This window comes from Bos grunniens, chromosome 5, assembly GCF_055505025.1.
Source record: "Bos grunniens cultivar Pamir isolate PY7600 chromosome 5, Bosgru_T2T1.0, whole genome shotgun sequence".
Lineage (NCBI taxonomy): Eukaryota > Metazoa > Chordata > Mammalia > Artiodactyla > Bovidae > Bos > Bos grunniens.
In genome coordinates, this window is record NC_141169.1 from 92,346,929 (window position 1) to 92,373,220 (window position 26,292).

Sequence of the window (26,292 nt, forward strand, 5' to 3'; positions counted from 1 at the left end):
AAAGGTCCATCTAGACAAACCTATGGTTTTTCCAGTAGTCATGTATGAATATGAGAGTTGGACTATAGAGAATGCTGAGCGCCGAAGAATTGCTGGTTTTGAATTGTGGTGTTGGAGAAGACTGTTGAGAGTCCCTTGGACTGCAAGGAGATCCAACCTGTCATTGGAAGGACTGATGCTGAAGCTGAAACTCCATACTTTGGCCACCTGATGCAAAGAGCTGACTCATTGGAAAAGACCCAGATGCTGGGAAAGATTGAAGGTGGGAGGAGAAGGGGACAACAGAGGATGAGATGGTTGGATGGCATCACCAACTAAATGGACATGAGTTTGTGCCCATCACCAGGATTTGGTGATGGACAGGAAGGCCCGGCGTGCTGCAGTCCATTGGATCTGAAAAAGAGTTGGACACGACTGAGCGACTGAACTGAATGAAACTGAGCATAAGTTAGTGAAATGTCTTTTATACTTGTTTTACTTTAAAGTATGTTTCCTTTCAAAGAAAAATTTGATATTCAGTATTGCCAAGATTTTAGGAAGGCACTGTTATGCTACCGATGGGAGTATAAATTGTTGAATCTGTCTGGAAAGCAATTTGGCAGTATGTACTAAGAACATTAATATGTTCATATCTTTTCAATATGTGATTTTAGGGAATTTATCTTAAGGGAAATAATGTAGAATGTGGGCAAAGCTTTATACACAGAGATACTGTAGCGTAATTAATAACAGAAATAAAATGCTAAAAATTTAAATTATGTATCAATAGAGAAATGGTTGTCTTGTTATTGCACGTGAAAATATGAGTATCATGTAAATAATTAAAAGTATTTGCTCAAGGAGTTTTAATGACATGGGACAAACAGGAAATTATATAAAAAGAACAGGATACAAATTTTTATATGCTGTATATCCTTAATATTTAAAGCAATTCCATAAAATTGGATGCAAGGAAATAGGCCAAAATGCTTTACACTTTAAGCATTTTTATGATTTGTACATGTGATTTTTATATTCAGAAATAGCAATAAATATTATTTTAAATACCCTGTGTTAATAGGTAGCTAGTGGGAAGCTGCTATATAGCACAGGGAGCTTAGCTTGGTGCTCTGTGATGACCTGGGTGGAGGATGGGGGATGGGGGATGGGGGATGGGCAGAGGCTCAAGAGGGAGGGAATATTTGTATACATAAAATAAAAATAAAAACCCCAGTGTTAGAGTAGGCATTAAATGCTTCTGTGATTGTCCCATGAAACACTGAACTCTTATGCTGGACCAATCTGGAATATCAGCGCTTCCATATATAACCATAATATCAATTCAGAGTTTTGTGAAAGAATTTGTCAGATGGGTATATTTTAGTGCAATGAGAGCACTTTTCTTTGTTGCTTTTCTTTAGTTTTTTTTGCTTAAATTTTTAACATGGCAAATGAAGGTAGAACTATGTCTTTGGCCTGTGTGTGGTGAATGCAGTGAAGGAGTAGAAGCAGCCTTCAGTGGACAGTAGCTGTATAGGAAATGAGTTCAATTAAGTAAATGGAAAGCAGAGATGTGTTACTTTAAGAGTAGAACAATATATCCTATAGCCCCTTGTATCAGAATCATCACTGTAATTGCTCAAGCATAGATTTGCTGACCTAGTAATTCAGAATCTGAGGATAGGTACAGGGAAGTTGTTTTAAAGGTATAACCCCCGGGTCACCCTCCTGAGATTCTCTAAGATCTACTACCAATTAAGAGAGGTATGACATTTAGACATTTTTGTAGAGGAACCTTAAACATTGGCTCCAATGTTCATTAAATAGAATTTAACCTTTTTTTTCAGTTGCATGGGTCCAAATTGTAAAGCACTTTGCTTATCACATAAGTTGGATGTAGGGCTGGGACCCAGCTACTGCTCAACTGCAATCTTAGTAGAGAGGTTTAGATTTGGAATTCTTAAAGAACAGACAAAGTGTTCAGTAACATTGCTGGGACAAATGATAGGGGACTGGTTGGCTAGAAAACAGCGACCCATCTGTTCTAGTTCCCTTGGGAGTGGTATCCTTTGGGTGGAATGCTTACCTGAGTCATTGCAGAGTAGAGTTCACAACTTTTAATGAAACGGGCTTCCCCCGAGAGCTGCAGTGCTTTAGAGCAGCGGAGTCCAACATTTTTGGCACCAGGGACCAGTTTCATGGAAGAGTTTTTCCACAGACCAGGGGTGGGAGGTGGTTTCAGGATGATTCAAGCACATTACATTTATTATGCACTTTATTTCTATTATTATTACATCAGCTGCACCTCAGATCATCAGACATTAGATCCTGGAGATTGGGGACCCTGCCCTAGAGATTAAGAGTGCTAGGGGTCAGTAACACTCATCACTCACCATGTGCCTGGATGAATTAAGTGACTCCATTTTTAGATTCTTCTCATATAAAATGGGGTTACCACTAGTAGCAGCCTAATGACAAAAAATTTGTTGTAAATCATCTAGCACAGGGTTCAGCATCTAATTCTTGTATAAATGACTTCACAAGAGCTAGACTATATACGCTGGGGAATCAAGCTTTTCTACTTGATTCTTTGAAGAAAAGCCTGGAGATTAGAGTAATTCCAGATTCTTTTGAGGGGTTGGGGTATGAGGGGGAGTGGTCATGGGTCCAGTAGTCCTTCATATGAGCTAGATTTTTGATATTTTTTGGTTTCATGGACCATCCAACCCTAATGTCACTGATTGAAATCTACCCCTTTATTGGTGAGTTGAGTTAGGTGAATTATCATTTGCAGAATGACTTTTGTTTGCATGCCTTCTCCAGTTACAAAGAAAGTCAAAAGCCATTCCTACACACACTCACACAGCCTTAACTCTGGCTACCTATATTAATACTTCTGGGTGCCGCGTTCTACAAAGTCATTTTAGGTTCTAATAAATGTTTCTGGCTTTGTGATTGTCACTACCATGAACCACATTACCATCACCCTTTCCTTAAGTTACTGGTAAATATTCCTTGAATAAAATGATTTGAAAGACTTGTCCCTAATTTAAACTTTCATCTGGAATTCCTTGGTGGTCCAGCGGTGAGGACTCTGCTTTCAGTTGCTGAAGGCTCAGGTTCAGTCCTAGGCTGGGGAACCAAGTTCCTACAAATTGTGTGATGTGCCCCTACCCCAAAAAAGTAAAACCAAAAATCGCCCCAAAATTTACATCTGCCAAGTGATGGACATATCTTGTGGGTTCTTAACTTTAGGAAAATAACCTCAGTGCCTCCCCCACCCGCTGTCCCTGGAAACACAACTGAATCAGATCAAGAGAGTTACCAGGAGCAATCCTTTATATTATCCAGTTGCATAGCACACTTCTTGAATAAATGACATACCCTAATTTAGGGTACATCACCAGATTCAAGTCAGAGAGTATCCTCTGCCAGTCAATATGAGTACGGGTCACTGGAAGATCTCTTCGTAGAATTTTTCTCAGAGCTTCATTCGATAACTCCTGTAGTTCTTCTAACAGTGCAGCTTGAAATTTATTCTCTTGCTCTTCCACAAGTCTTGCAAAACTTAGAGCCAGTTGAGCTTGGTTCACTACCTCCAAGCTTTCTTTCAGGTCCTTGGAGATTTCGATGTGTAGGTTGACACACCTGAAATAGTGAGCTTGCACAAAAATTCTCCCTGTTACCTGGGTTAGAAATGGATTGACTTGGAAAATCCATTTTGATTTCCAAAGCCCATTCCAGTAGTCTGCTGTTTCATAGCTGTGGTCTTCGATGCAGGCGATCAAGAACTCCTTATTTTTCACTGTTTTTCTCAGCACATTGCAGTTTCCCTTTGGGTAGTGGTCGTTCACATACAGCTTCAAGGCGCACAGAACTACAGTCCTCAGGTACTCTGTCTCATTCCGAATGATTCCATGACTCTGGATGTCCTTTAACTGGTTTTGAAGCAGGTCAAATTTGAAAGAAAGTTTGCTCTGGTAATCGAAAAACCTGTAGTCGCCCACGACATTGTGGTGAGACAGGAGGACAGCATTCCCATCAATGCTGAGTGGGACAGAATATTTTTGGCAGTGTTGGTGGCCCGCACACTCCCCTTGATGGTGCATGAGTTTTTCATCACGGATAAGCAGACAGAGATCGTCAAAGGCATTTACAAATTCCCCTGGAGGAGCCTGTATCAATAGTCTGCGAATTACTTTTTCTTTCTCTTTCCTACTCAGAGTGCTACGTGACATGTTTGGTTGCGGCAGAAGCAGAGCTTCTGGAATAAACAGTGTTCAGAGGATGAGAGAACATTCCATGGGGCACCTTTCCCATCCAGGTGTTAAACATTTAAGCTTAAGATTACCATGTCTGACCATGCAAAAACCAGGTTGTCTGGCCAGCTCTGAGTCTCCTGATGAAGTCATAAAGGAGCTTGCTCTGTGAAGTATGGAACTTTTGATGAGATCACAATGGGCGTTTGGACCCAAAGGAAAACATGACAGTCACCTGACAGAGTGGTGCCCGGCCAACCAGCTATACGAATTTTGAAGAATTTTTAAGAACTTAGCCTCCAGAACAGCCTTCTTCATAAAGTGGTGTGTTTATTGCATAGGTGGTCATAGATCTAAGAGAAGCATCCCGGAGTTTCTAAGGAGTATTTGGAAGCTCTTTGACGCTTTGGGGATCACAATGGCAGTGATTTGTAATCAGACCGTCAGAATAACTGTCCCCAACCCAGTGGAAGCATATTATCCTGAAAGGTTTGAGGAGTTTAAACAAGATAGTAAAAATAAAATGAGAGATGATGGCTGTTCATGGGAAAATGCCAGACGGCAAGAGTTGCCTCTCTCATAAACATTGTGGGTTTGGAAATGGTCAGAACATAAGCAAGAAGCCAGAAAAATTTTAAGGGCAGTGAAGTGCAGAGACCGCAAACCTCCATACAGTCTCTGGGGGATTTAAGTGTTGTGCTAACTGCAAAGAACAAAGGCAACAAACCACTGTGTTTTCTGCTTTCTTTCTAGAAAAGGGGCAGTGGCAACAGCGGATGAGTTTCAAGGAATCCCTTTCTTGCCAAGCGGCAGAGTTAATTATATTTGGAACCTGCAACAACTCATAATGGAGAGAAGCTTCTAAGTGAGGAGGAACAAACTTCAGGTCATGAAAATATGGAGAACAAATATCCACTCAGAAGTCCTTTCTGTTCCTCTTTCTTTCTCTTGATTTATCCCCTTTGAAGACTCCTGAGCTTGTTTCTCTCATTTGAGTATAAACTGCTTCCTTCTTTTTGCATCCTGAGTTTTTTTTTTTTTTTTTTTTTTTAAATTTCCCTACCTTCCTATATCTTTTTCTTATAACATGAGCTTTGCCATATTAAGTCACAGCCATTAAATTGAAGGGCTTCCTATTAGTTCTAACAATCTGAAATTGAGTGTATTGTTGAACAATTTTTACTGATACTTTTCATGATTTTATAGGCTGTCATATTAATCCTTCTCAATCTTATTTTTTCAATTTGAAGTGTCCTAAATTTTGTTGTTTCTCTGTAGATAAAGCAAGCTTGATTATTTTTGTTTTCTCCTTCGTATTCATTAGACACTCATCATGGCATTAGAAAAAAAAAAAAAAACCTCTTTCTGATGGTCCTTAAAATGTTGCTTTTGGAGGCATGTGAGTAGCTGGACATTTGGCTAGTATAATGGTAATAATCATATCAGATGTGGTTACTATTTATTGAACTCTCAGTAACATAAACTATATTGAATGATATATTATGAGCTCATTTAATACCCCTACCTTCCTGAAGTATTAATTTGACCACTTTTCAGATGAGGAAATTAACCCTGAGAGAGATCAAGTGATAGAAAGATCTTGATGTTCATGTCTTCAGAAAATAGACTGTATTTCCCAAGTAATAGCTGGATTTCTCAAATGTTAACTTTTGTTCTTTTCCTATAATTCTTATTTTATTAAGTCCTTTCATACCTTTAACACTAAATAGTACCTACTTAATTTTGTTTTAAATATTATTTATCATATAATTATTTTCTCACTTAGGCATGAGATAGACTATCCTCTGAAAAGAAAAAGAAAAACATTGAATTGAAGAGAGACAAAATATTCTTTAGTCATTTTAAGTACTTAATGACTTTCTGTGAGAATTTCCTTAACTTATTTTTTTGGTGTGTCTCCTACATGGTTTTTGTTGATGGTTCGAGATGACTTCAAAGGTGGAAAAATTACTCTAGAAAAAGCTCTGAAACTACTTGAAAAATTAGATATTCAGTGCAATACTATTCATGTGAAATATATTTTTAAGGTGAGATAATATCTGTCCCCTGCATATCCCACCCTAGGAAGGACTTCATCCAATATAAGGAAATGTGGATAGCTACTTGTATGTTTTCTGCAGAAAATACATATGAAAGATTAGTCTCTGAGAAATTAAAGCAATTAATTATGTTAGATATATTTATAATCAAAATGGAAAGCATTTAGGTAAGAGGAAAAATGAGTTGTTGATAAAATTTGAAATAATACCAGGTTATCTGCTTAGAACAATCTGCTGAGAATGCATAGATGTTCACATCAGATTAAGATTTGTCATCTGATTAGATCAAATCATATAAATGATGAAATGGTAACTGGATTGGATGTTAGTGATTTATAGAAGGCATGGGCAATCTTGATAAAAATCATATTTTACTCATCTTCAAGGAATTATATCATAAGCTCCCCTGGAGAAGGGAAAGGTTACCAACTCCAGTATTCTGGCCTGGAGATCCCACTGTATATAGTCCATGGGGTTGCAAAGAGTCAAATACGACTGAGTGACTTTCACTTCCCTTTGTTTAAAGAAGAATTAGTAGGAAGGGAACCTGGTTCAATTCTGTCACTAGAGGATGAATGGAAAGATCATGAAAAAAAGAAAAAGCTGCATGTTAGAGCTGAGTTTTTTTTTTTTGTTTTTTTTTTTTACTAGGAAGATGGCAAATTTCTTGGTGAATCAGGCAAGAATACTAGACTAGCCAACCCAGACAGTTAGGAAGGGTAGACATCTTGAGTATGATTTTGTTTCTTGGAACTGGGAAGCCAGATAACACAATCTGTGGTGAAATTGTTAGCAACTAACCTATACTGGGAAGCCTGTGTTACTTTGAAAGTGAAAGTGTTAGTTGCACAGTCTTGTCCAACTCTTTGTAACCCTGTGGACTGTAATCCTCCAGTCTCCTCTGTCTGTGGGATTCTCCAGGCAAGAATTCTGGAGTGGATAGCCATGTCCTTCTTCAGGGGATCTTCCTGACTGAGGGATCAAACCCAAGTCTTCTACATTGCAGGCAGATTGTTTATGGTCTGAGCCACCTGGGAAGCCCCTGTTGTTACTTCACACGTGGGCTAACCAGCAAGCGTGGTAGAGTTCCAGGAATGCTTGCACAGGCAGGTTCCAGTTCAGAGAAAAAAGACAGCTTGGTACTCCCAAATATACCAGTTGCCAGGCTATCACCATTTTGCTGCCATTTCTCCTGGCCCTGTTCCCAAAGTGATATGAGGAGGGCCTGGTGACATGTGCACATACAGTGGGTGTATTACCTGAGAGGGACCTCAGAAGAAAGCTTAAGAAACCCAGAGCTTTTATTATGGGCAATAAGCCTGTCTGATTGCCGCGGAGGGTGTCGTTATTAATGTTATTATCCTGGACAGTAAACAAACCTGCTTTTTCCTCTGGAATGAAGAACTATCTCTTCATCATGTAAATATCCTTGAAGAGCTAGTCCTGAAGAAAGGCAATTGGTGACTCTGCTCAGAAAATAAGCAGAAACACAGGAGCAAGCATTTCTCTCAGTCAGATTTAGTCCTCAGGTTTACTAACCAAAAGAGGAGGTTCAGAAAAGAAAAACTGAACTTCTCAGGAGACTGCTGTAAAAGACAAAGAATTCAGAGTTGCTTCTATGGCTCCAAGTAGCTTGTGCTGCCATAAGCGATAAGAATTTTGATTAATTTCTAATACCACACCTGAAGAACACAAATTTATGTGAAAGGCCTTTACACATAGAATTTTAACCCAGTGGTATTGCCCAAAGGGAGAAACAGCTGTGTGCTTTCTGGTTTAATAAAATTCACATTCAGCACAATATAGAGGTAGTAATATGTTAAATCTGTATTTAATGTGAAATACTGTAAATCTTAGTGATTTTCAAGTTGCTTTGAATTAGCTGCAAGATAGAGATAGGTCTTTGAAATGCTCTTGAGTAAAACTCAAGCTGTATCGAAAAGCATTATGTAGAATGTTCAACAGGTATAACAATTAAATAAATAGCTCATTAATTGGAATTTATGATTATTTGGACATAGCCAGGCTGAAGGTCTATTTTGTATAGCAAAACCTTTTTAAAGTAGCTATGAAAACAATGTTAATTATAAAAATTAGAGGAGCAGAGATTCCTTAGAATACTTCAAAAACCCCTTTAAAGTGACCTCAGATACTTTAGAAGCATGAATTATGTATAAAAGAGTGATGATTATGGTAAACCATTATCTTCTATTTAAATAACTCTCCTAATAGAAATACTTTGTTGCCTTAGGTGAAATTGCTGTATATTGGTTAAAATGTTGATTAAGTAGTATGCCTAGGGAAAGTATATTGGTTAACTGAATTTTCTAGATAGCTCAAGATTAATCTTAAACATCCAACTCTTTTGCTTTAACTTATGTTGCTGATCTCTCCACTCGGCAAAGATACACCTATTAGTGAGACCAAATAAAATGAATCACAGTGAATCTTTTTTTTTTTTTTTTTTGGTGTCCACACAAACACAAAGACGCTCAGCGTCTCAGAGCTGTTATCATTAGCAAGCTTAGTGGGTGTAGAGAGTCTTCAGTCTCTGAGAACCTAGTTGTACAGTACTTGATTGACAAGTCAGAAATCTCTGAGCAAATGTCTTAATCTGCAGGATGGGGATACTAATATATTTATTTTGCAGGATGGTTCTAAATATTAAATGTTATCATTTGTGAATGTACCTAGTATCAGGCTTGGCATAAAGTAGGCACCAAGTAAATTTTAGTTGAAGCTACATCATGACTGTTCAAAAAAATAGAGAAAATTACATTATATTTATTGATTTCCTAAGTGTTTAATAGTTGACATAAATTCTGACATGAATTTACTTTCTGACAAGGTGAAATTTTATTATAAAACTTGAGTAAAGCACATATAACTTCATGACCCTGGCAAAATATTCTAAGCTTCTTTTTCCAAAATTAATTACTGAATCTTGACTTGAGCAGTAGTTCTCTAAGTTTTCTTTAAAAAATCCCTTTATTAAATTAAAAAAATTGTTTTTAATCATTATTTTTAATTTGTAGCAGGAAAGATCCCCTGGAGGAGGGTATGGCAACCCACTCCAGTATTCTTGCCTGGAGAATCCACACGGACAGATTAGCCTGCAGGGTACAGTCCATGGGGTCACAAAGAGTCTGACACAACTGATAGACTAAGCACAGCACAACACAGCACAAGCTAATTTTAGGAACTATCTCCTGTCATTTCAATTCACATAGCTAGTCTTAGATTACAGTCTTGATTGTTGGCTGAATATGAAATAGTATCCTTTTCAATTTTAAGAGGTTATATTTCTCTATATTTGCCACGGTTCAGCTGAACCCAGAAATACAAGCCCCACTGGCTACTGGAGCCAGTGTGTCCTCTGGACAAGGGGTGTGTCCTCTGGACAAGAGGTGTGACCTCTGGACAAGGAATGTGTCCTCTGCACAGCAGCTTGTGTGCTCAAGCTCCCTTCTTCAGGCTAGACTCCAAGATATGCACAAAGGCCTTCTTCAGGGAAGACTGGGTCTTAGGTGCCTTTGATTACTGTATCTGCATTAGGGCTTCCCAGGTGGTGCTAGTGGTAAAGAACCTGCCTGCCAGTGCTGGAGACCTAAGAGACCCTGGAGGAGGGCATGGCATCCCACTGCAGTGTTCTTGCCTGGAGAATCCCATGGACAGAGGAGCCTGGCAGGCGACAGTGCATGTGCTCGCAGAGTTGGACACGACTGAAGTACTTAGCATGCATAGCATGCATGCATGCATTAGGGACAGAAGGAAACAGGGAATAAGAAAAGGGGAAAGAACAAGTTGCCTGCTAATTTAAACTGGTATGTCAGTTCAGTTCAGTCTCTCAGCCGTGTCCAACTCTTTAAGACCCCATGGACTGCAGCATGCCAGGCCTCCCTGTCCATCACCAACTCCTGGAGTTTACTCAAACTCATGTCCATTGAGTTGGTGATACCATCCAACCATCTCATCCTCTGTCATCCCCTTCTCCTCCTGCCTTCAGTCTTTCCAAGCATCAGGGTCTTTTCAGATGAGTCAGTTCTTCACATCAGGTGGCCAAAATATTGGAGTTCCAGCTTCAGCATTAGTCCTTCTAATGAATATTCAGGGTTGATTTCCTTTAGGATGGACTGGTTGAATCTCCTTGCAGTTCAAGAGACTCTCAAAAGTCTTCTCCAACACCACAGTTCAAAAGCATCAATTCTTTGGTGGTCAGCTTTCTTTATAGTCCAACTCTCACATCCATCATCCATACATGCCCACTGGAAAAACCGTAGCCTTGACTAGACGGACCTTTGTTGGCAAAGTAATGTCTCTGCTTTTTAATAAGCTGTCTAGGTTGGTCATAACTTTTCTTCCAAGGAGCATAAGAAAAGTATATCAGAGTTTGAGGAAAAAGTTGCAAGTCATAAGATTTCCTAGACTATATTTTGAATACATTGTTTTTAGGGTAATTTCAGAGAGAATTTTAAAATGCTACATTTTATGTTAGAAGTTCTGGCTTTGATAGCTCAGCTTTCTCATCAGATAGATCAGCTTTCTTATAATGTTGTTTATTAAGTAACATTTCATCTTTTTACTAGCAAACTGAGCAATGGAAATGGTAACAACGTGAAAGACCTTTATTCTGTTTTCTAAAGTGTACTATCAGAATGACTAACAATAGAATTATTTTAATATGTTCTTTTATCCTCCTGGATTCAATCATTCATTTAAACATATGATCACTAGGCTCCTAATTTAGGGTGTACTCAGTTGCTCAGTTATCTCTGACTCTTTGCAGCCCCATGTGGCCCCTTGGACCATAGCCTGCCAGGCTCCCCTGTCCATGGAATTTCCCAGACAAGAATACTGGAGAGGGTTCCCATTTCCATCTTCCAGTAATAGGCTTTGGAAATAAAAAAAGAATAAAGTATCTACCTTCATGGGGGTCATAGGCTTAAGGTAAAAGATATATTTTATTTCTTAAATTTAAAAAATTATTCAAACTTTTCATTTTTATTTATTTATTTAGTTATTATTGGCTGTACTGCATGATGTGTGGGTTTAGTTCTCTTACTAGGGATCAAACCCTGGCTCCCTGCATTGGAAGCATGGTGTCTTGGCCACTGGACTGCCATGGAAGTCCCCAAAAGATATATTTTGGAATTATACATAAATTATTTGGGAAAATTCTTTTTGTAATGCCTTGCAAAAAATAACCACTTAATGAACTTTTATTTTTTTGTAAACTTGAGAAAGATGATTTCATTACTCTTTTTTTTTATGTTGTAAACTGTAAGTGATTAATATGTAACATTTTGAAAAGCTGTAGTATTCCCTGCAGTGGGCCCTGAGATTTTGCATATTTTCTGTAATAAAAGACATCTTTTCCTGCTCTCCCTAGTTTTAGGGAGATACTTAGTTCCTTTTTCCAATTAAACGAACATATTTCATCAGAATCATCAAGTTCTGAAGGCCTCAGTCAGACACTCTTATACATACCAAGTGTTAGTCAGTCATGTTCGATTCTTTGTGATCCCATGGACTGTAGCCCGCCAAGCTCCTCTGTCCATGGAACTCTCCAGGCAAGAATACTGGAGTGGGTTGCCATTTCTTCCTTCAGGGGATCTTCTCGATCCTGGGATTGAACCCAGGTCTCCTACATTAAAGGGAAATTATTTACCATCTGAGCCAACAGGGAAGCCCTATATGTACTAAGGATATGGGAAACAAATGACAGACTTTGCATCTGAGACAATTCTAGAAGGGATGCGTAAAGGTTTTATTCTGGTGTAATAAACCCCAGTAGAGAAGCAGGTATAGAATCTTCTAGGAATCTTAGGTAGGGCTCTCTAACATGATGTGGGGAGGAGACACAGAGGGACATAGGGAAGACTTCAAGAGAAGGACATTTTTTTGAAGATTAGTAGAAATTCATGCTCATGCTCAGTCATTTGATCATGTCTGACTCTTTGTGACCCCATGGACTGCAGTCCCTTAGGCTCATCTGTCCATGGAATTTTCCAGGCAAGAATACTGGAGTGGGTTGGCATTTCCTGCTCCAGGGGCTCTTCCCAACCAACTTAAATAAAAAAGAAAACAATATTCCAGACAGAAGAAAGAGCCTTTACAATAGCAAGAGGTAGCTTGGTATTTGTATTGTAACTGATTCAGAGCACAGTACAGTGTGAAATGCATGGAAGAAGTGGTGGTGGGGCGGGGGAAGAAACCATGTCTTTGAGGGTCTTGGATGCCAATAGTTTGGATTTTGTCTTGAAACCAGAGGAGAAACACTGAGAAATTTAAGAGAATTAGAGAGATCAGACTTGTATTTGGCAATTTATTTCTGCACATATACTCTTGTCAACTGAATCAATACATGCAACCTAAAAGTTGAGAGTTACGTTCTGTTTGATGGGAAGTTTTAGGATTTTGGCCCTGGGAGGTAGCATCTAAAGTAATCCTGGGAGAATTGCTCTGAGGAGGCAAGGGGGACCCAGGTTACATAGAAATTTTACAAAGGGTAGGTAGTCTGAATGTCAAAAGTTCATTGTAAATTAAAGAAAACCAGATATCTTAAGTAGTTTAGTACTTTTCTAAGTATACGAAGATGTAAGTGTCTGGGCTCACTGAAATCCTTCCTTTGATATGCACCTCAGCTATCTGGGGTCATTGTTCTGTGTTTTCATATCCTCCTCAGGGCTCAACATGGGGAGTGGCTGCAGTCTGATGGCAGGTGTTCTTTCCTTCCTGAGTTCCCTCAGGGCTCACCAGCTCATATTGAAAGAAGGTGAAAGTGAAAGTCATTCAGTCTTGTCTGACTCTCTGAGAACCCATAGACTGTAAAGTCCATGGGATTCTCCAGGCCAGAATACTGGTGTGGGTAGCCTTTCCCTTCTCCAGAGGATCTTCTCAACCCAGGGATCAAACCCAGGTTTCCCGCATTGCAGGCGGATTCTTTACCAGCTGAGCCACAAGGGAAGCCCACGAATACTGGAGTGGGTAGCCTATCCCTTCTCCAGTGGATCTTCCTGACCCAGGAATTGAACCAGGGTCTCCTGCATTACAGGTGATTTTTTACCAACTGAGCTATCAGGGAAGCCCCCTGCCAGCTCACATTGGAGGGCTGCAATCACTGATGATATCCTTTGTTTATTGATATGGCAGGAAATATTCCATTTCTCACTTTGAGTACAGGCAATAGTGTATTGTTTTTTCTTTCCTTCCTTGGAGTTAGTTCAAGTCCTGGTCTACCATGGCTCTGGGACTGGTGACAATCAACATATAAAGGTTTTTGCTCTTCAGTTTTATCCTACAGGGGAGATATTAATACATTGATACCCTATGTTAACATTGAGGCTGCTGTTAAGAGGTTCAGTACTCAGATTTGAACCTTCCTTGCTTACCACTATTCTTCTTCTCCCTTTTCTTCTGCTGACACTGTGTTCCCTAGGCCTTATATTTCTTCTCCTTATTACTTACCCTTTGTGCTTTCCTTTCCCTTCTCTACCAAAATTATAATTTCCCATCTTCAATGATAGGTTTCCCTGGTAGCTCAGCTGGTAAAATATCTGCCTGCAGAGTAGGAGACCCCAGTTCGATTCCTGGGTCAGGAAGATCCCCTGCAGAAGGAAATGGCAACCCATTCCAGTATTCTTACCTTAAAAATCCCATGGATAGAGGAACCTGGTGGGCGACAGTCTATGAGGTTGCAAAAAAGTCGGACATGACTGAGCACACCTAAGTACCTCCCAGGATGGTGGATGTCATCACCACAGTAAGGACGAGGTTTGAAGCAAATCCAGATGGTTCAGGGACGTCCTCAGTCTTGAAGAATCACGAGTATCAATACCTCAGCCTGAAGTTGGGCAAGTCTTTCTGGGCAGAGAGCTATTTATGGGCTGCAGTTCTCCTGAGGAACAGGGTTTGCTTCTTTGCTTAAACTGGGCAGCCCAGGCCACCAGTTTTTTTTTTTTTTTAATTTGTATTGAGGTATGGTTGCTTTAAAATAGTGTATTAGTTTCTACTGTACAGCAAAGGGAATGAGCGATAAATATACATATATCCCCTCTTTCAGATGTCCTTTTCCCTTTAGGATCACCACAGAGCACTGAATAGAGTTCCCTGTGCTATACAATATGTTCTCATTCAGTACAGTCGCTTAGTTGTGTCCGACTTAGTTGTGTCCAAGACCACATGGACTGCAGCACGCCAGGCCTCCCTGTCCATCACCAACTCCCGGAATTTGCTCAAACTCATGTCCATTGAGTTGGTGATGCCATCCAACCATCTCATCCTCTGTCGTCCCCTTCTCTTCCCATTTTCAATCGTCCCCAGCATCAGGGTCCTTTCCAATGAGTCAGCTCTTTGTATCAGGTGACCAAAGTATTGGAGTTTCAGCTTCAACATCAGTCCTTCCAATGAATATTCAGGACTGATTTCTTTTAGGATGGACTGGTTGGATCTTCTTGCAGTACAAGGAACTCTCAAGAGTCTTCTCCAACACCATAGTTCAAAAGCATAAATTCTTAGGTGGTCAGCTTTCTTTATAGTCCAGCTCACATCCATACATGACTATAGGAAAAACCATAGCTTTGACTAGTCAGACCTTTGTTGGCAAAGTAATGTCTCTGCTTTTTAATATGCTGTTTAGGTTGGTCATAACTTTTCTTCCAAGGAGCAAGCACCTTTTAATTTCATGGCTGCAGTCACCATCTGCAGTGATTTTGGAGCCCCCCAAAATATTCTGTCACTGTTTCTGCTGTTTCTCCTTCTATTTGCTATGAAGTGATGGGACCAGATGCCATGACCTTAGTTTTCTGAATTTTGCATTTTAAGCTAACTTTTTCACTCTTCTCTTTCACTTTCATCAAGGGGCTCTTTAGTTCTTCGCTTTCTGCCATAAGGGTGGTGTCATCTGCATATCTAAGGTTATTGATATTTCTCCTGGCAATCTTGATTCCAGCTTGTGCTTCTCCAGCCTAGCGTTTCTCATGATGTACTCTGCATATAAGTTAAATAAACAGGGTGACAATATATACCCTTGACATACTCCTTTCCCTATTTGGAGCCAGTCTGTTGTTCTATGTCCAGTTTTAAGTGTTGCTTCCTGACTTGCATATAGATTTCTCAAGAGGCAGGTCAGGTAGTCTGGTATTCCCATCTCTTTCAGAATTTTCCACAGTTTGTTGTGATCCACACAGTCAAAGTCTTTGGCATAGTCAATAAAGCAGAAATAGATGTTTTTTCTGGAACTCTCTTGCTTTTTTGAAGATCCAGTGGGTGTTGGCAATTTGATCTCTGGTTCCTCTGTCTTTTCTAAATTCAGCTTGAACATTTGGAGGTTCATGGTTCACATATTGTTGAAGCCTGGCTTGGAGAGTTTTGAGCATTACTTTACTAGCATGTGAGATGAGTGCAGTTGTGTGGTAGTTTGAGCATTCTTTGGCATTGCCTTTCTTTGGGATTGTAATGAAAACTGACCTTTTCCAGTCCTGTGGCCACTGCTGAGTTTTCCAGATTTGCTGGCATATTGAGTGCAGCACTTTCACGGCATCATCTTTCAGGATTTGAAATAACTCCACTGGAATTCCATCACCTCCACTAGCTCTGTTTTTAGTGATGCTTCCTAAGGCCCACTTGACTTCATACTCCAGGATGTCTGGCTCTAGGTGGGTGATCATATCTTCATGATCATCTGGGTCATGAAGATCTTTTTTGTACAGTTCTTCTGTGTATTCTTGCCATCACCTCTTAATATCTTCTGCTTCTGTTAGGTCCATACCTTTTCTGTCCTTTATTGTACCTATCTTTCCATGAAATGTTCCCTTGGTATCTCTAATTTCTTGAAGAGATCTCTAGTCTTTCGCATTCTATTGTTTTCCTCTATTTCTTTGCATTGATCGCTGAGGAAGGCTTTCTTATCTCTCCTTGCTGTTCTTTGGAACTCTGTATTCAACCCATTTGAATTAGTTATCTATTTTTCACATTAAAAAGGAATGGAATTAGGTCATTTGTAGAGATGTGGTTGGACCTAGAGACTATCATATAGAGTAAAGTAAGTCAGAAAGAGAAAAACAAATATCATATATTAATGCATATATGTGAAATCCAACCTATTTGCAAAGCAGAAGTAGTAATAGAGAATAAAGCCACCAGGTTTTAAGTGGTAGTTATCCACTAGTGATTCCCAAGCTTTGGCATCATCTCATGCAGTTTTATATATTTATGTAAAATAAGAATCCAATGTAACTTGTTTTCAGGATGAGTTGGTATATATGTTACACAACTACTCTAACATTTTTGTTTTGTGTATTTTTTACATTCGAAATGTGAGCCCACCAGTAAATTTTTTTAGTAGGATAATGACAGGCTGAAACAAGGAAGAATCACCATAGAAGAATTTAGAACAATTTATCGAATTATTACATACAGAGAAGAAATTATTGAGATTTTCAACACGTATTCTGAAAACCGGAAAATTCTTTTAGAAAAGAACCTGGTCGAATTTTTGATGCGAGAACAGTATACACTTGACTTCAATAAAAGTATTGCTTCTGAGATCATTCAGAAATATGAGCCTATTGAAGAAGGTATGCTTGTACTTCAAAGTTTTATCAAATATTTATATGCAAACTGTTTTTTATTAATAGAAGTTTTCAAATTCAAACTTGATTGGGTCAGCTTTCTTCTAGGTAATATTATATATTGACAGTTATAATTTTGTAACTTACAGACAGTGTACATACCTTTTAGAAAGCTATGTTGTGTAACCACGACTTTCTTTCATTGTCCAGTTCCTTCCTTTTAACTGTTTCTGTATCTTTCAAGTGTTCAGAGATGAACTTAGGCATGGAAAACAAGATGAGGATCTTATTATTATAAATACCATAATGGAAGAAAGGGTCCTGATATTCATTAGTAAGATAAAAACCCAGGTGTAGGCGGTTTTCCGTTTTTATATATTATTGACAAAATATAGAATATTAAATTAGCTAAACGAAAACAGTTCTAGGGAAGAGATAAAACATTGTAAAATCACTCATTTCTCTGTTGTTGACACTTAATTGTCTACAACATTTCATAAACATTAAAAGATTTTTGCTTTTCTTTCATTTTCCTATGCACTTATCTGGTTTAAGTCCAATAACCATTTTGGCTAGTGATCTCTTGTATAGTTTTTGATCTTTGTTTCATCTTTAATGGGTAAAGCGCTTCAATTTTTTCCATTTATACTTATTTTTAAATAAAATAATAAAGACATAATATAATACAATATTCATATAGTTGCAGAAAAAGCACTATTAAAGCATGCTGTTTAACCCTACAGAGATTAATGGAATAGCTCAGAATATTTATTTAATAAGGGATATATGAAAGTGTAGGGCTTTTCAGGAGGCACTATTGGTAAAGAACTCACCTGCCAATGCAGGATACAAGAGATGTGAGTTCAGTCCCTGGGTCAGGAAGATCCCCTGGAGGAGAGCATGGCAACCCACCCCAGTATTCTTGCCTGGAGAATTCCATGGACAGAGGAGTCTGGCAGTTTACACTCCATAGGGTCGCAAGGAGTCAAACAAGAAAAAGGGACTTAGCAGACACACACACACATGTGAAAGCCCCAGTTCTGCCTTTGCAAACTGGTTTATGTCTACCAGTGCTTAACATATGATGATATGGGTTCTAACAAAACAAAACATTCCTTCATGGACTCATACATTCCTGATTTACTGAAGTATTTATTTGTGGCAACCAAGCATGTTTCTAGGGCCTGAGGACACAGTGGAGTATGAGGCAAACTAGGTCTTATATTCCTGATAAGGGTTGGAAGGAGACTGACAATAAATAATTAAACATACAAATAGTTTCAGAGAGTACTATGTACTATGAAAAAAATAAAATAGACAGTAGACAACCCACAAGGTCTAGCTCAGGTGAGTGTTTAGGAGAGTCCTTCATGGGGAATGTAACATTTGAGCTGAGACAAAAATGATGAGAAAGAATTAGTCATGTGACAAAATGGGAGAAGGGTCTGACGTCTAGGCAAGGGAAGTATTGGCCCTGAGGTGGAGAGGCAAGGAACAGGAAGAGGACAGTGTGGTTCGAACCTGGAGAGATAGGCAGGGATTAAATCATGTTGGTCTCATTGGTCGTAAGCTAGATTTTGGCTCATGACTCAGTACCACATAAAGACTTGGAATGCTTCTAAGCATCGTTGTGGTAAGACTGAAGATAGTGCTAGTAAGAGTTTGGTCTCCATTAAAACTTGCAAGTTTGCAGCAAGATAAAGCGCTTGTATCAGAATGTAAAACAAGTACGTCTCTAAGCACATCTGATGAGTCCAGATGCTTAGTCTTTACTTTCTTTCTTCCTTTTTTTTTCTTCTTTTTTTTAAAATTTAATTTAATTTTATTTTATTTTTTAACTTTACAATATTGTATTGGTTTTGCCATAGCCAGGACATAGAAGCAACCTAGATGTCCATCATCAGATGAATGGATAAAAAAGCTGTGGTACATATACACAATGGAGTCTTTACTTTCAATTGCAAAGACTTTCCATAAGAAAGTAGTGAATTGATTTATGTTTTGGTTCAAACTCTTTATATCATTTCCACCTGGAAACAACCAGTTCACAGACATGCACTTTATGGCCCTGTTCCAGTGAAGATTTTTAAAACACGTACTTTGGAATTGTTACCTGCAGATGGTAAATTAAATGGTTGTTGTTTAGTTGCTAAATTGTGTCTGACTCTTTTGCGACCACATGGACTGTAGCCCGCCAGGCATCTTTGTTCATGGGATTTCCCAGGCAAGAATATTGGAGTAGGTTGCCATTTTCTTCTCCAGGGGATCTGCCCAACCAGGAATTGAACCCAGGTCTCCTGCACTGCAGGAGGATTCTTTACAGTTTAAGCCACCAGGGGAGCCCAACTTAAAAGGTACAAAAGGATAGTGGAATGGTGCCACTGACATTTTGGAATTGTGTTTACATTTTAACTATAATATTATAATGTGTATCTATTCCATCTTTTGAGTCTTCCTCTGCTTTCCATTCAGATAGTTTTGCACACAGGCAAGACCACTCATTTCATTTACAAGGCTATTGATCACTTTAGAGACTTATTGGGGCCAATTTGAATTATGAACTTATAGTCCCAAATGCTGCTAAGTTTCTCAAGCTTGTCCCACAGTGATATGTGACATGTACCAAATGAGGAGAACCTCATTTTATTTTAAATATAAAAATCCATCAGATTAACTGTCATCTCAGTCTGGTAGTTTTTAAGGGCATAACATGAGTTTGTTTTCTATTCCATTACCAAAGATATTTACTTAGTTAATAGTTCAAAGAGCTATAAGCCAATCACTGGTAATTGCACTGGGAAAAAGAATAAATTCATGCAAATCATTACAATTATGATATATGAAGCATTTGCCCCATACACTTGCATGTTTCTAATTTGCATAGCTTTGAAATAGAGAGTTTAGTTTGCATCACTATAAACATTTTATGTATTTTATTCTGGCTTTCATTTTTAAAAATAAGATTGTAATAGCATTTTGAATGCTGGCTTTTTTGTTTTTATGATGTCATAAACATTTACTTAATGTCACTATATATTTTTTTCTGATACATTATTTGTAATGGCTGCTTAGTATTGTGTCATATTTTGAGATTTAATCTCTTTCCTCCCCTCCCCCATTTATTTTGCTTTTATAAATAATGCTGGTGTGAGCATTCTTGCACATCAAGCTTTGTCTGAGTCTCTATTTCTGTAATTTAAATTCCCAGAAATAAAATTCTCTGCCAAGGACCACTCTCTAAAGTGAATACTCACACCAACTTTTAATATGAGGCAAACTGAGTTATCAGCAACAAAAGCAACAGTAACTAACTTTTATAGATCTAATATACAGCACTAGTATGCACGAATGGGTGTTATGATTGCCATCATTCCTAAGACAGGGAGAGGTTAACAGACTCGTCGTATATAACAAATTAGTGGATTTAACCCAAGCTGTCTCATTCCAGAGCCAGTGTTCTGCTTAAATAGATAATTTTGGTATATATGATACTGAGCAAAAAAGTTCACAGATCATTTGCTAAAGATAATTATATGCAAATAACTTAGTAATTTGATTCATAAGAATGCACCCAATAGAAACATGTACATATTTGCACCAAAAGATATATACTGGTTATTTATAGCAGTATAGTTTTGTAAATAGCCCCAAACTGGAAATTATCTAAATGCTTGTCAAGAACAGAATTGATAAATTGTGGTATATTCACACAATGGAGAGCTATACAAAAATAGGAATAAAAAATATCTGTGTACCACTATAAGAATAAATTTTATAAATAATGTTGAGCAAAACAAACCAGTCATAAAAAGTACATATTGTGTGAGTTCATTTATGTAAAACGCAAAAACTAAAGAAAACTTATCTGCTTCTAGAAACCATACCATTGAATATACTTGGCAGTTGGGGGTTGGGGTTTGGAGGAAAACTAGAAAGTTGGCAGGCAGCAGTCTTCTGGGGTGCTGTCATCTTCTGTTCTTTGACCTTGGTGTTGGCTACATGGATGGTTCACTTGTGGAAATTCATGAATCTACGACATGTGTCCTTTTCTTGTATGTATTTTAATTATTAAAAAAAATTTTTTTAACAATAGTTCCTTGTTGGTTATCTATTTTAAATATAGTAGTCTTGTATATGTTTTTTAAACATTAAAAGAAGAGATGATTAAGTAATATTTAGTCTTGAAAGAACTAAAAATAAAAACCTTAGAAAAATTTGTTTCCAAAGAAACTTAGATCAGTATTAATTCTAAATGAATACTTTAGAATCATGCTCTGCTACTATGTTTAAACTGAAATGTAATTTTTATACTATTTATGGTATTTCTGCATTCTTTTTATTTTTTAAAGTTAAACAAGCACACCAGATGTCATTTGAAGGTTTTAGAAGATACATGGATTCATCTGAATGTCTGCTATTTGATAATAAGTGTGATCATGTTTACCAAGATATGACTCATCCATTGACTGATTATTTTATTTCAAGTTCACATAATACATACTTGATATCTGACCAATTATGGGGACCAAGTGACCTTTGGGGATATATAAGGTATTTCTTTTGATTTTTGAATCCATCACATTTAAAAAATGTTTGAAAGTTCCTAGTGGTTTCTACTCCAGCAAGCTGTAATTCATTGGAGGGGTTTTCCTTAGGAAAATGTCATAATTTAATTTATTCTTTACTGAGGAGGAAAGACTGATGGTGAAAGAGTGGAGGTAGAAGATGCTTTGGGAAAATATTGTAGGAGTCCAGGGATGATGGTAATCTAGATGGTTAATTCATGAGGCAGCAGTTGAGATACATGGTTGAATTTGAAATATTTTAGGGAGACAGAGCCAACAAGGTGATTTACCAGGCAGTTTGAAGAGAAGTATGAGGGAAAGAGAGTATCAGGATTTTGGGCCTGATAACCTAGAATGTGAAGACATTATGGGCAGAGATGGTGAAGCCATTGTAGGGTGTGATTCAAAAGCAAAAGTTCCATGATGTCTGTGTTCAGTTGGAGATATCAGTTAGTTATCAAAGGGCTAGGCTAGATAGTCAGTGGGGTATATGTGTCTGGGATTTGGAAGAAGTATCCAGTTCAGTTCAGTTCAGTTCAGTCGCTCAGTCATGTCCCACTATTTGCGACCCCATGAATTGCAGCACGCCAGGCCTCCCTGTCCATCAGCAACTCCTGGAGTTCACTCCGACTCACGTCCATTGGAGTCAGTGATGCCATCCAGCCATCTCATCCTCTGTCATCCCCTTTTCCTCCTGCCCCCAATCCATCCCAGCATCAGAGTCTTTTCCAATGAGTCAACTCTTCGCATGAGGTGGCCAAAGTACTGGAGTTTCAGCTTTAGCATCCTTTCTTCCAAAGAACACCCAAGACTGATCTTTAGAATGGACTGGTTGGATCTCCTTGCAGTCCAAGGGACTCTCAAGAGTCTTCTCCAACACCACAGTTCAAAAGCATCAATTCTTTGGTGCTCAGCTTTCTTCACAGTCCAACTCTCACATCCATACATGACCACTGGAAAAACCGTAGCCTTGACTAGACGGACCTTTGTTGGCAAAGTAATGTTTCTGCTTTTCAATATGCTATCTAGGTTGGTCATAACTTTCCTTCCAAAGAATAAGCGTCTTTTAATTTCATGGCTGCAGTCACCATCTGCAGTGATGTTAGACCCCCCAAAAAATAAGTTCTGACACTGTTTCCACTGTTTCCCCATCTACTTGCCATGAAGTGATGGGACCAGATGCCATGATCTTTGTTTTCTGAATGTTGAGCTTTAAGCCAACTTTTTCCACTCTCCTCTTTCATTTTCATCAAGAAGCTTTTTAGTTCCTCTTCACTTTCTGCCATAAGAGTGGTGTCATCTGCATATCTGAGGTTATTGATATTTCTCCCAGCAATCTTGATTCCACCTTATGTTTCTTCCAGCCCAGCGTTTCTCATGATGTACTCTGTATATATGTTCGATAAGCAGGGTGACAATATACAGCCTTGACATACTCCTTTTCCTATTTGGAACCAGTCAGTTGTTCCATGTCCAGTTCTAACTGTTGCTTCCTGACCTGCATATAGGTTTCTCAAGAGGCAGGTCGGGTGGTCTGGTATTCCCATCTCTTTCAGAATTTTCCACAGTTTATTGTGATCCACACAGTCAAAGGCTTTGGCATAGTCAATAAAGCAGAAATAAACGTTTTTCTGGAACTCTCTTGCTTTTTTGATGATCCAGCGGATGTTGGCAATTTGATCTCTGGTTCCTCTGCCTTTTCTAAAACCAGCTTGAACATCTGGAAGTTCACAGTTCACATACTGCTGAAGCCTGGCTTGAAGAATTTTAAGCATCACTTGACTAGCATGTGAGATGAGAGCAATTGTGCGGTAGTTTGAACATTCTTTGGCATTGCCTTTCTTTGGTATTGGAATGAAAACTGACCTTTTCCAGTCCTGTGGCCACTGCTGAGGTTTCCTTATTTGCTGGCATATTGAGTGAAGCACTTTCACTGCACCATCTTTCAGGATTTGAAATAGCTCAACTGGAATTCCATCACCTCTGCTAGCTTTGTTTGTAGTGATGCTTTCTAAGGCCCACTTGACTTCACATTCAAGGATGTCTGGCTCTATGTGAGTGATTACACCATTGTGATTATCTTGGTTGTGAGGATCTTTTTTGTACAGTTTTTCTGTGTATTCTTGCCACCTCTTCTTGATATCTTCTGCTTCTGTTAGGTCCATACCATTTCCGTCCTTTATCGAGGCCATCTTTGCATGAAATGTTCCCTTGGTATCTCTAATTTTCTTGAAGAGATCTCTAGTCTTTCCCATTCTATTGTTTTCCTCTATTTCTTTGCATTGATCGCTGAAGAAGGCTTTAATCTTTCCTTGCTATTCTTTGGAACTCTGCATTCAGATGCTTATATCTTTCCTTTTCTCCTTTGCTTTTTGCTTCTCTTCTTTTCACAGCTATTTGTAAGGCCTCCCCAGACAGCTATTTTGCATTTTTGCATTTCTTTTGGGGGTGGTCTTGATCCCTGACTCCTGTACATTGTCACGAACCTCCATCTATAGTTCTTCAGGCACTCTATCAGATCTAATACCTTAAATCTATTTGTCACTTCCACTGTATAATCGTAAGGGATTTGATTTGGATCATATCTGAATAGTTTAGTGGTTTTCCCTACTTTCTTCAATTTACGTCTGAATTTGGCAGTAAGGAGTTCATGATCTGAGCAACAGTCAGCTCCCGGTCTTGTTTTTGCTGACTGTATAGAGCTTCTCCATCTTTGGCTGCAAAGAATATAATCAATCTGATTTTGGTGTTGACCATCTGGTGATGTCCATGTGTAGAGTATTCTCTTGTGTTGTTGGAAGAGGGTGTTTGCTATGACCAGTGTGTTCTCTTGGCAAAACTCTATTAGCCTTTGCCCAGCTTCATTCTTTATTCCAAGGCCAAATTTGCCTGTTACTCCAGGTATTTCTTGACTTCCTACTTTTGCATTCCAGTCCTCTATAATGAAAAGGACATCTCTTTTGGGTGTTAGTTCTAAAAGGTCTTGTAGGTCTTCATAGAACCATTCAACTTCAGCTTCTTCAGTGTTACTGGTTGGGGCATAGACTTGGATTACTGTGATATTGAATGGTTTGCCTTGGAAACAAGCAGAGATCATTTTGTCGTTTTTGAGATTGCATCCAAGTACTGCATTTCAGACTCTTTTGTTGACCATGATGGCTACTCCATTTCTTCTGAGGGATTCCTGCCTGTAGTAGTAGATATAATGGTCATCTGAGTTAAATTCACCCATTCCAGTCCACTTTAGTTCGCTGATTCTTAGAATGTCGATGTTCACTCTTGCCATCTCTTGTTTGACCACTTCCAATTTGCCTTGATTCATGGACCTGACATTCCAGCTTCCTATGCAATATTGCTCTTTACAGCATTGGACCTTGCTTCTATCACCAGTCACACCCACAACTGGGTATTGTTTTTGCTTTGGCTCCATCCCTTCATTCTTTCTGGAGTTATTTCTCTACTGATCTCTAGTAGCATATTGGGCACTTACTGACCTGGGGAGTTCCTCTTTCAGTATTCTATCATTCTGCATTTTCATACTGTTCATGGGATTCTCAAGGCAAGAATACTGAAGTGGCTTGCCATTCCCTTCTCCAGTGGACCACATTCTGTCGGACCTCTCCACCATGACACGTCCATCTTGGGTGGCCCCACGGGCATGGCTTAGTTTCATTGAGTTAGACAAGGCTGTGGTCCTAGTGTGATTAGATTGACTAGTTCTGTGATTATGGTTTCAGTGTGTCTGCCCTCTGATGCCCTCTTACAACACCTACCATCTTACTTGGGTTTCTCTTACCTTGGACGTGGGGTATCTCTTCATGGCTGCTCCAGCAAAGCTTAGCTGCTGTTCCTTACCTTGGATGAAGGGTATCTTCTCACCACCACCCCTCTTGACCTTAAGAAGTATCCAGGTTGGAAAAATAATCTTGGAAGCCCTTGGCATATAGATGTCATTCAAAGCTATGTGATTGGGTGATATTACTTAGGAAAAATCATAGAAAATATATCTTATAATCCCATGATAACATCAAACTCACAAATTAACATTGCTTCTATAATTTAAAATCTAAGTAAGTACATAAATCCCCAAATTCAGAAATATACCCACTTAAAATCCTGTAAGGATAAGCCCATTCATAGCTCTACAGAAATTTCTGTTCATACACCATTATATTTTTTTGAGAGAAAATACCTTTTCAATAGGTTTATTTAGAAATACAGAAATTTAATTTTGAATTCTGAGAAAATGTTCTACCCCTGTGAACATTTAAAGTTAACTTTAATTATATTTCTTCCTCTATTTCCTTACCCACTTATGAGGGTTACAGTTTGATAAAAGTCTTCGAAATTTCTCTACTTGTGAGAGGTGGTGTAGAGTGATGTTTACCTATTAATATTTACGTTTCTGGTTTTTATCTTTCCTCTCAGTCCCTCATTTGTTAATTACCTGATGGGTATAACATTTTTTATGTCTCAGTTTCCTCCTCTTTAAAAGATAAAAACCAATATTAACTGCACTAAAGATTTTAAACCCCCTTAGATTTATTTAAGTGGAGAATTTCTTTATTGAGTGAGAAATTTTTCATGATTCATTCCCATGATTCGTTATTCAATCATTTCACTCAGTGTGAGACAGTGAAAAGTGGCTTCCATACCACCACTGAAAGAGAGCTTTCTCTTACCAGCTTCTGAGTAAAGGGTTTGCCATGACACAGTGCAGTCCCCTCATTTTTTGCTGGGGACCAAACCATGTAGTTAAAATAAGCAGCTAAAGGTTGGCTTGATCATGGATAAAGTTAACCTATCTTTATGACCAAGCTAGATAGCATATTGAAAAGCAGAGACATACTTTGCCAAC

At 38.6% G+C, this 26,292-nt stretch overlaps 2 protein-coding genes across 2 annotated transcripts in view; one reads left to right on the forward strand and one right to left on the reverse strand.

The window, feature by feature from the left end:
* Positions 1 to 3,300: 3,300 nt before the first annotated feature.
* Positions 3,301 to 18,177, reverse strand: CAPZA3 (capping actin protein of muscle Z-line subunit alpha 3). Its single transcript, XM_086401893.1, has one exon. It carries the CDS (start codon positions 4,215 to 4,217, stop codon positions 3,318 to 3,320), a length of 900 nt encoding a protein of 299 aa, XP_086258019.1. The 5' UTR covers positions 4,218 to 18,177; the 3' UTR covers positions 3,301 to 3,317.
* PLCZ1 (phospholipase C zeta 1) overlaps positions 4,657 to 26,292 on the forward strand; it is a 48,533-nt gene continuing 26,897 nt past the window's right edge. Inside the window, exons 1-4 of the mRNA XM_086404342.1 lie at positions 4,657 to 4,727; positions 6,127 to 6,286; positions 16,644 to 16,875; positions 21,219 to 21,420. Of these exons, the coding sequence (XP_086260468.1) occupies positions 4,657 to 4,727; positions 6,127 to 6,286; positions 16,644 to 16,875; positions 21,219 to 21,420 (665 nt within the window). The remainder of the gene's footprint in view (positions 4,728 to 6,126; positions 6,287 to 16,643; positions 16,876 to 21,218; positions 21,421 to 26,292) is intronic.